The sequence below is a fragment of the Arvicola amphibius genome, chromosome 8, assembly GCF_903992535.2.
Source record: "Arvicola amphibius chromosome 8, mArvAmp1.2, whole genome shotgun sequence".
Lineage (NCBI taxonomy): Eukaryota > Metazoa > Chordata > Mammalia > Rodentia > Cricetidae > Arvicola > Arvicola amphibius.
In genome coordinates this window covers 78,372,642-78,385,109 of record NC_052054.1, presented here as the reverse complement: position 1 = coordinate 78,385,109, position 12,468 = coordinate 78,372,642, and the positions used below count along the sequence as shown (strand labels likewise).

General features: G+C 49.7%; 1 protein-coding gene across 2 annotated transcripts; it reads left to right on the top strand.

Moving 5' to 3' along the window:
- The first annotated feature begins 20 nt into the window (after window positions 1-20).
- Eif3k (eukaryotic translation initiation factor 3 subunit K) lies at window positions 21-11,097 on the top strand. 2 transcript variants are annotated; one of them, XM_038340555.1, is made up of 8 exons: window positions 21-176; window positions 1,081-1,179; window positions 3,801-3,921; window positions 4,782-4,856; window positions 7,198-7,264; window positions 8,054-8,131; window positions 9,782-9,907; window positions 11,031-11,097. In XM_038340555.1, exons 1-8 carry the CDS (start codon window positions 118-120, stop codon window positions 11,060-11,062), a joined length of 657 nt encoding a protein of 218 aa, XP_038196483.1. In that variant the 5' UTR covers window positions 21-117; the 3' UTR covers window positions 11,063-11,097. The 2 variants fall into 2 exon arrangements, with proteins under 2 accessions (XP_038196483.1, XP_038196484.1); XM_038340556.1 differs by lacking the exon at window positions 4,782-4,856 and having other exon boundaries at window positions 3,801-3,915.
- Window positions 11,098-12,468: the final 1,371 nt, after the last annotated feature.

Here is a 12,468-nt window from a genome sequence, read left to right as displayed (position 1 = left end):
CGAGCGTGGGCATGACGTAGTTTCCGCTTCCTGCACGTTTTTTCTTCCGGCGCTCGAGTACCGTGCACTGGGCCTGGTGTTCGACTCCAGCTGGGGCTGTAGAAGGCGACAGTGGTCATGGCGATGTTTGAGCAGATGAGAGCAAACGTGGGCAAGTTACTCAAGGGAATCGACAGGTCTGAGCTCGGCTGGAGGGCGCTCTCTGGCCAAGCGGAGTGGAGAAGACGGGGAACCAGCCAGGGGTGGCCAGGGCTCTACGCGCATCCAGAGTGGTGTTTCTCCAAGTTTCCCTCCGTCCCTCGGCTTTCCCTTTTACCACCGCCTAAGACTATCAGTGTCTTTTAGTCTCTTAGTCTATCACTTCTTCGCTCTTGTCAACCATCAAACATAAGGTTCACTGATACCTACTCGGCCAGTGGGAACCGGAGGTGATGGAGACAACCACGGGTCCTGCTTTCCTGGACTTAGGTTCTCGTTCCAGCCGGGCGACAACACCTTTCACCAGTGACAGCAAGGACCGATCAGGGCCAGGCCAGGGCAAGCCACATATAGTCCTAGGCAGGAGAGAATGAACTGGGTCAAAAGGGGATCCAAGAGGATGTCAGTAGATGCTCAGGAAGCCACATATACAGGCTGCGGAGACTGGCTGAGGTTGGAGGTATCCTGAATGGCTCCAGTAGGGCTACTGGACAATGCACAGTTGGTCAGCTCTCTGGGTAGATCTAATGGATGGTACTAGCTTTATTATTTATTGTAAAATCTAATGAATGTAGGTTTATTAAAAGGCTAATAAAGGGAGGAATACCCCAGGGCCAAATTTAAAGCTGTAGAATGGTAGAGAGTGATCTTCAGGTTAACGAATTACAGTGGTACCCCCTTAGCCCTCTGTTTACCCATCGCTGTCTGTCTGTTTAGTTGTCTCCCGCTTTCCTTTTGAGACAGGTTCTCACCATACATCCCAGACCAACTCAAGCTTGCAGTCCTCCTGCCTGCCCCTGTCTGTCGGATCGCCCCCCCCCCCATGAAAGAAAGGCATGCAGTGCCATGCCAGGCCACTCACCCATCATGATTCCCTTCCAGGTACAATCCTGAGAACTTGGCGACTCTGGAACGGTATGTGGAGACACAAGCCAAGGAGAATGCCTATGATCTGGAGGCCAACCTGGCTGTCCTGAAATTGTGAGTGTCTGTCCTCTCCCCATCTTCATGCCAGCAGCACAATGCCACTCTGGGTAGGGAACTAGGTGCCTACGCGCCTGGGGCAAGCTGCAGGATGTGGCTACTTTTTGGTGTGTAAGCTAGGAAGCCAAGCAAGTCAGGGCAGGGTTTTTTGTTGTTCTTTATGTTTTTAATTAGCTACAAAACTTACAAGCTCATCTTTTAAACAGTTCTGTTGTTTGACAAAATACTGTGCATGAACAACCGTGTTGCTGGCGCTGCTGGCTCTCTGCCGCATGCTCTGCCCTATCAGACCCCCACCTTAGTTAACCACTGTCGAGCTCTATGGCCTGGCCTCAGGTATTAGCATCCAAATCAGCTTAGCTCAGCCTGTTTGCTATGAGCTCGGCTGTAATCACGCAACACAAGCTCTGTTCCTAGCATCTTCCTGTCAGCAATGAGTTAGAGCCCTTTGTCTTCTCCCATTTTTATGTGTGTGTGTGTGTGCATATGCATGTGGCACCCGTAAGTTGATGTCAGGAGTCATCTTCAGTTGCTCTTCTACCTTATTCCTTGAGTCTCAGTCTTAGTGAACCCCGCATCACTGAACCAGCTCCTCTTCGCTAAGCAGCTTGCTCCTGGAATCTGCTGTTTTCACCTTCAGAGCCTGGAATTGCAGTCAAGTTTCTATGCCTCCCTGGCATAAGTATTTGTTTCATTCCTTTTTCTTAGTGTGTGAGTGCAGCAAATGTGGAGGTCCAAGGATAACTTGGAGCAGTCAGTTCTTGCGTTCCATCTTTTTTTGTTTGTTAGGTTTTGGGGACAGGGTCTCTACATATCCCTGGCTGTCCTGGAATTCCCTCTGTAGAGCAGGCTGGCCTTGAACTCACAGAGATCCGCCTGTCTCTGCCTCCTGAGTGCCGGCATTAAAGGCCTGTGCTACCTTGCCTGTCACGTTCCACCTTTTGGAGTTTCTGCCTTTGAAGGCTACCTGGCCTCTGGCCTCCACACTTCTAGAAGACTGTTGTTACCCGACTACAGGAGTCCTGGGATTACAGATATACCCACTACAGCCCATCTTTATTGCTTCAGGAGAGTGAACTTGGGTCATCGAGGAGTTTACACAGTAAATGTTTTTACTGACTAAGCCATCTCTCTGCCCCCTTTTGTAGTTTGGTTTTTATATTTTTAGGCAGGGTCCTATAGCTCCCACTGGCCTTAAACTTGCTTATCAAGATGATCTTGAACTCATTCTCCCAAGTGTGTTGCTATCGGGCTCCATTTCCCCCTAGACCCACCCAGCATTTTACCATATAGCTCAAGTTGACCTTAAACTCCTGGGGTTCCCCCTTCAGACTAAAAAGTACAGTGGATACAGGTATACACTGCCCTGCCTGACCGCCCTCCAGTGCTTTCCTGGCACACTACCAGCTGTATAACTTAGTTTATTTTGGTATCTTGGATTTTGGGTCAAGGTCTCTCACTATGCAGTTGTTGGCTCTGGACTTGCTGTGTAGACCAGGCTGGCCTTGAACTCAGAGGTTCCCCTGCCTCTGCCTTTGCCATTAGTATGCCCCAGTTGATGTGCCTTAGCTTTTACAGCTGTGCAGTGGAGACGTTTGCTGGCAGTGCTGGCTGCTCCCTAAGTGCTCACTGTGTGCTGGTCTGTATACAGGTCGTGTGTCGTGTGGGGAAGTCTGAATGTAGGTGGCCTGGTCTAACCTTACTCCTTTGTGAGTTATGTGACAGTGTCCACCCTTTTTGGTGGCTGTGAAGATTAACTGTTCTGTCCAGAACAGGGAAGTTAAGTTTACATAGAAGATACAGTTGGTGTTGGAGCCCACACATTCCTAGCTTCCAAACTCCAGACTAGAAGAGCAGCTCCCTGGTGATTTCTCAGAAAATTAGGAAACAACCTTCCTCAAGACCCAGTAATACCACTTTTGGGTATATATCCAAAGGATGCTCAATCGTGCCACAAGGACATGTGCTCAACTATGTTCATAGCCAGAACCTGGAAACAACCTAAATGTCCCTCAACTGAAGAATGGATAAGGAAAATATGGTACATTTACACAATGGAGTACTGCACAGTAGAAAAAAATAACAACTTGAATCTTGCAGGAAAATGGATGGAGCTAGAAAACATTATTTTGAGTGAGGTAACCCAGACACAGAAAGACAATTATCATATGTACTAACTCATAGGTGGTTTTTACACATAAAGCAAAGAAAGCCAGCCTACAAACCACAATCCCAGAGAATTTAGACAACAATGAGGACACTAAGAGAGACTTACATAGATCTAATCTACATGGGAAGTAGAAAGTAGAAAAGACAAGATCTCCTGAGTAAATTGGGAGCATGGGGACCTTGGGGGAGGATTGAAGGGGGAGGGGAGAGTCAGGGAGGGGAGCAGAGAAAAATGTAGAGCTCAATAAATATCAATAATAATAATAAAAAAAAAACAGCTCCCTGCCTGTCTGTCATGGCATTCAAGGGCTATCATTTTATCCATTTGTATAAATAAGCCCAGATTGGCTTTAAAGTTGCAATCTGCCTGGGTCCTGGGATGGCAGGCACATGCCACTACAGCCAGCTTTGTGAGATGCTGCCATTGTTACATCTCTTGTTCTTCTCAGGTACCAGTTCAACCCAGCCTTCTTTCAGACCACAGTGACTGCCCAGATTCTGCTGAAGGCCCTCACCAACCTGCCGCACACCGACTTCACCCTGTGCAAATGTATGATCGACCAGGTACATGTATCCTTCCTTCCAGCGGTGGGGAAGCAGGGCAGGTGGAGGGACCTGGGCACACCTCCAAACAGCTGGTGCCTGCTCTGGACTCAGCTTAATGCTGGGTCAGCCTCAGTTGCTGGTGGTACTCGTGTGTCTCACATAGCGCAGGTCTGAGGACAACTTGGGATATTTAGTTCTCCCCTTGCACTGTGGGCTCCAAGAATTTGGGTGATGCTCTATGGCACTCATGTGTCTCCGAGTTTATGTGGATTCCAAGGACAATTAAATAGGCCGCTGTGGGTTCTGGGGATTTGGTTCGTTAGACTTGTACCCAGCATTTTACCTGCTGGTCCATCTCTTTTTGTTTGTTTGCTTTTTTTGAGACAGGGTTTCTCTGTGTAACAGTCTTGGCTTGCTGTGTAGACCAGGCTGGACTCGAACTGAGAGTTGCCTGGCTCTGCCTCCTGAGTGCTGGGATTAAAGGTGTGTGCCACAACCAACTGGCACCTGCTAGACCATCTTGCTCGTTCAGAATTTTTTATCTACTTTTATTCGTATATTTATTTTGAGGGTCTTGACTGTATGACCCTAGCTGGCCTAGAACTTGCTGTGTAGGCCAGGCTGTGCTTGAACTCCCAGAGATCCGCTGCTGCTTCTGTCTCTCAGGTGGTGGGTATTTTTGTGATGTTGAGGATGGAACCCAAACCCTCACACATGTGAGGCACGTACACAAGCATTGAAGTACATCCCTATCTCATTCCCAGTTCTTTTTCTGATTTAAAAAAGTGGCAGCTAGGAGAAGATGGGTGAAGAGGGGTGGGCTAGATCCACACCGTAGCCTCCACAGGTTTCTGCATTGATTCCTTAATGCGTCCTGACGCCAGCAAGAAGAGCGGCCCATCCGACAGATCTTGTACCTTGGGGACCTGCTGGAGACATGCCACTTTCAAGCCTTCTGGGTAACGTCCTGTGGGTGCTGGAGTACTTGCCCTGCATGTGGGAAGCCTGGGTGCCATCCCCACCCAGTTCTTAATAAAACCAGGCATGTTAGAGCACGCCTGTAATTCTAGAAGGTGGGGGCAATAGAGTCATCCTCGGCTGCACGGAGACTCTGAGGTCAGCCTGAGCTACATGAAAACCTGTTATGCAAAACATGTAAAAGCAGTGGTGCCTGCTTAGTCACAGGCTCTGTCCTCTGTCACCATCTTCACATAGAGCCAGGACTGGCAGATCAGCCCTTGCGCCCATGTGGCTTAGTCTGACCCTGACCCTGTCTCCTTGTCCTTTGCTGTCAGGTGGAAACAAGCTCTCTGCTCATCTGCTCTGAGCACTCTGTCTGTCCAGCCTTCACACAGGCAGCTGCCCTTGCCTGAAGTGCCAGTTCTTTTTTTTTTTTTTTTTTGAGACAGGGTTTCTCTGTAGTTTTGGAGCCTGTCCTAGAACTAGCTCTGGCCTTGAACTCAGAGAGCCACCTGCCTCTGCCTCCCGAGTGCTGGGATTAAAGGCGTGCACCGCATGTGAAGTACCAGTTCTTAGGAGGCTGAGGATAGAGTTCCAGGCCAGGAACTGGAGAGATGGCTCAGCAGTTAAGCTCTTCCTCACAGCTATCTGTAACTCCAGCTTCAGGGTTCCCGCATGCTCTTCTGGCCATGCACATGGTACATAGATATACATGCAGGCAAAATACCCATATACATAAAATAATATATGTAAGTATATGTAAATTTTTTTTTTAATTAAAGAAAAGGGGTACTGGAGAGATAGCTCAGAGGTTAAGAGTACTGCCTGCTCTTCCAAAGATCCTGAGTTCAATTCCCAGCCACCACACAGTGACTCACAACCATCTGTAATGAGGTCTGTAACACCCTCCTCTGGCCACAGGCACACATGCAGGCATAACACTATATACATAATAGATAAGTCTTTAAAAAATAAAAAAGGTAGGTGTTGTTGCAAAGGATCAAAATGTGGTTCCTAGCATCCTTGTTGGGCAGCCTCTTCTGGCCACTGGGCACCCACCCACAGTTGCTCATAGTCACATAGACAGACCCACATACACACAGATAAGAATAAAGTGCTACCTTCTGGTCAGCTTTTGCTACATAGTCAAAAAAAAAAAAAAAGTGGGAGAGGAGGGAAAAAATAAAAGCTCACAGTTCTCGTGGGCCTCCAGTCTGCCAGGGTCTGCAGTGAGCATGTGTGTTTATACAGTCCTTCCTTGAACAGCCGAGAAGTGGTCGAGGCCTTGCTCTGCTCCATCCAAGGCAAGGCTATAGAAATATCAGAGAATTGCAGGTTCAAAGCATTAAGAAATAACAGAAATCAGAAAGTCACATCCCAGACCTTGTTCAATGGTCAAGTCAAGGGCAGTGGCTCACCCTGCTCGGTGTCCCCTTCTGCCCTGTTAAATTGGAAGCCACTGTTCAGTTCCCTGAGGGGTTTGTGGTGCCTTCTGTCCAGTCCTCGACTCACACCAACTCCCCATAGATCCACAGTGACCTTGGCCTTGCAGGTGCCCAGCTTCCAGCCCCTTTCCTACCCTGTTGGTCATTCAGCAGGACAGTGGCTCTCCTAGGTTTCCTCTCTTCTTAGTAACTGCTTCCAGCACAGTATAGGCTCTCCATTCTCCCACTCCGTGCTGGGAGCTGAAACCTGAAGCTGCAGAGAGGAGAGTTCTAGCCAGAGCCCCACAATAGGCCTGAGGTCGCCACATGTGGCTTCTTGGAGGAGGAGGGGAAGTCCTGAGGCGGCATCTGTCGATGAAGGAGGGGGAGGCAGCGGAGAGGATGCAGATGACTCACCAAGACTCATAACTTAGACTTCTGTGCTTGTATATGTACATTTTGTGATTTGGTTGTTGGATGTCCCAGCAATGTACATGGGTGCACGCCTTTAATTCCAGCACTTAGGAGGCAGAGGCAGGTGGACCTCTTAGTTTGAAGTCAGCGTGGTCTACAGAGACAATTCCAGAGCAGCCAGGGTTACAGAGAGAGACCCTGTCTTTGGGGGTTAGCAGGGAAAATAGGGTCTTCTGTAAGCAGGGTGGTCAAACCTGCTATGGAGCTGAGATTGGCTTTGACCTCCTGATCCTCCTGCTTCTATCTCATTTCCAGATTGCAGACATTACCACCATACCCAGCAATAGATTTGCTTATTTGTTGAATTTTGAGACAGTTAACCTAGACTGGCCTGGAACTTGAGGTCGTCCTGCCCCAGCCTCCAGAACATCCGTACTCTGGCTGACGACTACAAGTAGTGGCACTGCTGGTGTTAATGCTGTGGGCGTCATTTCTCTTGCAGCAAGCCCTAGACGAGAACATGGACCTCTTGGAAGGCATAACTGGCTTTGAAGACTCTGTCCGAAAATGTGAGTCTTCCTGAGTCTGGGTTCCTGAGGGACTTGGTCAGCAAGGTTCTAAGAAATGGTTTCTCTTCACTGTTCCAGAGTCAGTGGGACCTGGGAGAATGGAGCCAGTGGATGAGGCAGGCTGAAGCCTCTTGCAATAGCCAGCTTTACTCAGAGCATCAGACAGTTTATATTTTGAAGGTTAAGAAGAATCATATGTGCAAAGTTCACATGAGTTCAAGCTGCTGGGAAACATTTTTTTTTTTGTTTTTTACTTTGTTGTTTGATTGTTTTTGAGGCATGGTTTCCTCTGTAACCTTGGTTGTTCTGGAACTAGTTCTCTATAGGCCAGGCTGGCCACAAACTCAGCTCCACCTGCCTCTGGCTTCTGAGCCACCACTTCTGGCTTGGAAAACATTTTTGGTTTTTCGAGACAGGGTTTCCCTGTAGTTTCTAGAGCCTGTCCTGGAACTAGCTCTTGTAGACCAGGCTGGCCTCGAACTCAGAGATCCTCCTGCCTCTGCCTCCCGAGTGCTGGGATTAAAGGTGTGCGCCACCGCCGCCCGGCTCATTTTTTTTTTTTTTTTTTTTTGAATAACAAAAGTAAGCAGCTATATGTTGTCTGAAACAAAAGGGCATAAAAGTTCTTGGAATGGGCATAAAAGCACATTCCAAGAACATCCCTTGTTTAGAAGGAACAGAAACGAAGGTCACGATACAGTTTTCCTGGCGTTTTCTCATAAGCACTCGAATTCCGCACAGCTTCATCAGACTGCTTCGACAGCCTCTCACAGTGTGTGTCTTCCACAGTTATCTGCCATGTGGTGGGCATCACGTACCAGCACATCGACCGCTGGCTGCTTGCTGAGATGCTTGGAGATCTGACTGGTGAGGCCTGGTGGTGGTTGTGTCGGTCTGCAAAGGTGCAGGTAGTTGGGGCATGGGAGCTCAGCCCGCTCAGGGGAACCCATCGTGCCATTCCTAGGGCATTATGTGCTCCAGAGGGGCTAAGGGTTTGGTATAGGATGTTGCCCTCTAAATCTCTGAGTTGAAGACCAGCTAGAGCCATATAGTGAGACCCTGGCTCAGAAACAAGGTGCTGCCCCCACCAGGTGTGTCCACCTGTAAACCCAGTGATAGGAAGTTGGGGCAGGAGGATTGTCAAGTTGCAGACAAGCATGGCCCTTAGGGTCAGCTGTGTCAGACAGTGGTCCTGATGCTAACCATGGTTGTGACGACAAAAGCTCAGATCTTTTTCTTAGATGGAGCAAAATGGACAAGATGTTTGCATCTTGCAGTAACTGGTGCTGCCAAGGGTAGTGAGGCCACTTTAGAGGGACAGCATTTGGCAGGGGCCCCAGTGTCTTGAGGTGGTCACCCTGAGAAGAAAGTAGATGTGGTGATCCTATGGCAAGGGCCTGCCTGTTGTGTATGCTAGTGGCCTGTGTGCTATGGAAGCAGAGCAGCAGGATTCAGGAAGCTGCCCTTGCAGTCTTGTGAGGGTCTCAGGAGTGACAGTGGGCACGGGTGGGCCTTGGTCGGAGTGACTTCAAAGGTCCCTCCAAACCAAAATCATTTTCAAAAAGAAGCATGGGAGCTGGAGAGGGTCCTGCAGTTGCTCTCAATCTCAAAGACAGTTTGATCCCAGCACCTATGGTGGGTGGTTTACAAGCACCAAGAAATTCAATGTTCTCTCTAACCCTGTGTCCATTCCCACTTGCACACATAAATAAAATTGGCTGGAGAGATGGCTCAGCCGTTAAGAGCACTGGCTGCTTTTCCAGATGTTCTGAGTTCATTATAGATGGCTCACAGCCATGTATAATCAGATCTGATGCCCTCTTCTGGTGTGCAAGCAGGATACCGTATACATAAATAAATAAGTCTTTTTAAGAAATAGAAAGGGCCGGGCTGTGGTGGTGCATGCCTTTAATCCCAGCACTCGGGAGGCAGAGGCAGGCGGATCTCTGAGTTCAAGGCCAGCCTGGTCTACAAGAGCTAGTTCCAGGACAGGCTCTAGAAACTACAGGGAAACCCTGTCCCGAAAAACCAAAAAAAAAAAAAAAAAAAAAAAAAGAAATAGAAAGGAGCGCTAAGAGAAACTGGGCCTGGAGTCACACACTTTATAATCCCAATACTTGGGAGAGAGGCGGGAGGATTAGTAGTTTAAGTCTTCCTTAGCCACATGATGAGTTCCAAGCCACCTTGGGCAACAAGAAACCACTTCTCAAAAATGAAACAATAAGCTGGGCGGTGGTGGCGCAGGCCTTTAATCCCAGCAGTTGGGAAGCAGAGGCCCGTGGATTTCTGTGGGTTCGAGGCCAGCCTGGTCTACAGAGTTCCAGGATAATTTAAAAGGGTGGGGGCTAGTAGCACCCCCTGGTGGCCAAGTGGAGAATGAGCCTCCTGAAGGCAGGAGTTGCCTAGAAGCCAAAGGGGGCCTAGGTTGGTAAACCCTGACTTCCCTGCTTCCAAAACCTCTGGGATTAGATAGACTTCAGGCAGCCAACACCTCCACCCTGCCCATGTCACCTTTAGACAACCAGCTTAAGGTATGGATGAGCAAGTACGGTTGGAGCGCCGACGAGTCAGGACAGATCTTCATCTGCAGCCAGGAAGAGAGCATTAAGCCCAAGAACATCGTGGAGAAGATCGACTTTGACAGTGAGTGGCCTGGGGCCGTGGACTGGGGAGCTGCAGTACCCTCATCGGAGCAGGCTGGGGTGTGCAGACCTGGGTGGAACCTAACTTCCTAAGCTGTGTCTGCATGCAGGGAGAACCAGTGAGGGGTGCTGGGCGGCCTTCCCTGTCTCTAGCTCTTTCTAGGATCTAGAGGGGCCTGGCAGGGTATATCCATTCCCTGCTTCACCTGTGCCAGGCTAGTCTTGCTTCTCCGCCTCAGTTTCTCATTTTAAAAAGGCAAGTGATGGTAACAATTATGACAGAGCCTGTGGTTCCTTGTGTATGAATCATTTGGTCCTACCATAAGGTAGTTGCTCATTGTAACATGGAACTAATAGAAATAGCATGGTGCCTACCTCCTGGAAGGGGCAACGTGAAGGGGGGTCATGTTGTAGGGCATTTAGCCTAGGGTCAGGCGCAGAGCTCAATGAATGTCAGTGACCACTGTCACTATCACTGAGTAAACAGAGACCGACCCAGAGAGAACAAAAGCAGGTGTGGCGGCTCATGTCTAGTCTCGGTACTCAGGAGGTGGAAGGCCAGCCTAGGCTACCTAGCAAACTACTGTCTTTAAATAAGTGACACGGGCAGTTAGCTAGGTGCCCTGCCTCACTCTTCTGCCTGGGGAGCAAATGCCATGAAGGGAGGAAAGGAGCGGCAGGTTCCCTCCCCGTTCTCCTAACTTTGGCTGTAGTGATGAACACCAGGGGGCTAGCAGCCAAGTTGAGCAGCAGAGAGCTGCGTCATATCCACACGGGGCACCCTCATTGCTACGGGCAGTGCTCACCATGTTTGTGTCTCAGAGTTCTATAGAAGGTTCTGTCTGCAAGCCAGTGCCCAGTGAGTAACTTGTGAAGTAACCAGAACAGGGTTAAATGCACACAATACTTAGTACCAGGCGTGTTCAAGCACTTCATTTAATCTATAATCCTATAAAATAGATGCTTTATACAGATGGGGAAACTGAAGCACAGAACTATTAAGAACCACTAAACTACAGCACCAAACTGCTTGTGTGTTTATGACCTGCCTGAAGGGCGTAGTCTCCCTGGGAGGTGGCTCTCCTCCTCTTCCCAAATTGACCTGGGTTTCTCCTTCTCAACAGGTGTGTCCAGCATCATGGCCTCCTCCCAGTAACTGTGTGTGCCTTTAATAAAGACTTGTTCACTCCACCCTGCTGTCTCCTGCCTCTGCCTTCAGAGAGCCAACTTGTGGCCTGAGCTGAGGCCTTTCCCCCTCCTCCTCCTCTTCTGCCCCACCCTGTAGCCTTTCCCTGCCCCTCCTTCCTGACGGTGAGTCAGCCCAGGATGAGGCAGACTGATGGTGAACAGCTTGGGGAGTTGCCACCGTGGGGCCCTGGGCTCTTGAGGGAGCAGAGATCAGGCTGTGTCTTTAACACGTCATTGGTGCCCTCATCTAGAAAGGAGAGAGTATGGCACTTCCTCAACTGGCGGGGGTGAGGTTGGAGGTGGCATCTGGCCAGTGTCCACCTGGGAGTGGTGGCCTGCCAGTCCCAGCACTTGGGAGGTACAGGCAGGAAGATCAGGGGTTAAAACTACTCTCAGCTACATCAGACCCTGTCTTTAAAAGCAGGTGAAAGGGATTGGTCAATAAACTGCTTGCTGCTCCAATAAGATGTATGTACCTGTAACCCCACGCTGGGGGGCCTCAAGGGGTTCACAGAGGCTTGCTGGCTGCCTGTCTGATTTGTTCAGTCCTGTGTCACAACACAGCTGTAATCGCAGCCCTTGGGAGGCTGATCTCCATGTGTGCACATCTGCCGCGCTTACAGCTTTAAGTGGCTTGCTCCTCTTCCTCCAACAGCCCTTCACCTGTTTCTTTCAGTAATCCAAAACCCCTTGATTCACCAGTCATCGTTCACTTCGCAGTGGAGTCTGTCACCAAGGTCGTTTTCTGGCCTCTGCTGTTCTGTCAGAGAGGTTACCAGACTGCCTGCCGAGTCAGCTGTCTCCCTGCCACCCAATCCAGGTCACACCCAAGGCATTCCAGGTGTTCTGGCCAGGTGACCTTGAGCAGAGTCAAGGTGAAGTCACTGGAGATAAAGTGACCCAGTAAATGTTCTGCCTTGGCCACTCCCGTCTCCCTTGGGGCCCCATCTGTCGTACCAGTGAGTGGGTTGATTGCCTGTTCAACCTCCTTGTGGCCAGCAGTCACCCAACATTCCTACGAGTATCCCATCCTTGTGAACCTGGGTGGGGCACACACCCTTTGCTCTGGTCTCCAGACCAATCTGAGCTAGCATCAAATAACTTCTGTTGGGAAGTCAGCTCTGAGGTGCGACAGGAGGGACGCCTGGTATGCCGCCCCACCTGTCAACCATCTTGTAGAGATGACCTTTCGTCCTTTGACAGCCATATCTTACCCTGCTTTCAGTCTAGCTGGTGAGTGACTCATGGCCATTAGTCCACTCCTGTCTTACTGACTAGAGAATGCGAGTGCACGCACGCCTTCACGCCGCTTCCAGGGTCACCATGACACTCTGCTCTCTGCTCTTGTCCTGAGAGACAGTCTTCTCAGATTTC

Excerpts from the sequence above, each read along its gene's own strand:
- Eif3k (XM_038340555.1), top strand. The coding sequence starts at position 118 with ATGGCGATGTTTGAGCAGATGAGAGCAAACGTGGGCAAGTTACTCAAG. Across the intron at positions 3,922-4,781 it reads GTATGATCGACCAGGTACAT|CAAGAAGAGCGGCCCATCCG; the intron begins GTATCCTTCCTT and ends TCCTGACGCCAG. Across the intron at positions 7,265-8,053 it reads TGAAGACTCTGTCCGAAAAT|TTATCTGCCATGTGGTGGGC; the intron begins GTGAGTCTTCCT and ends TGTCTTCCACAG.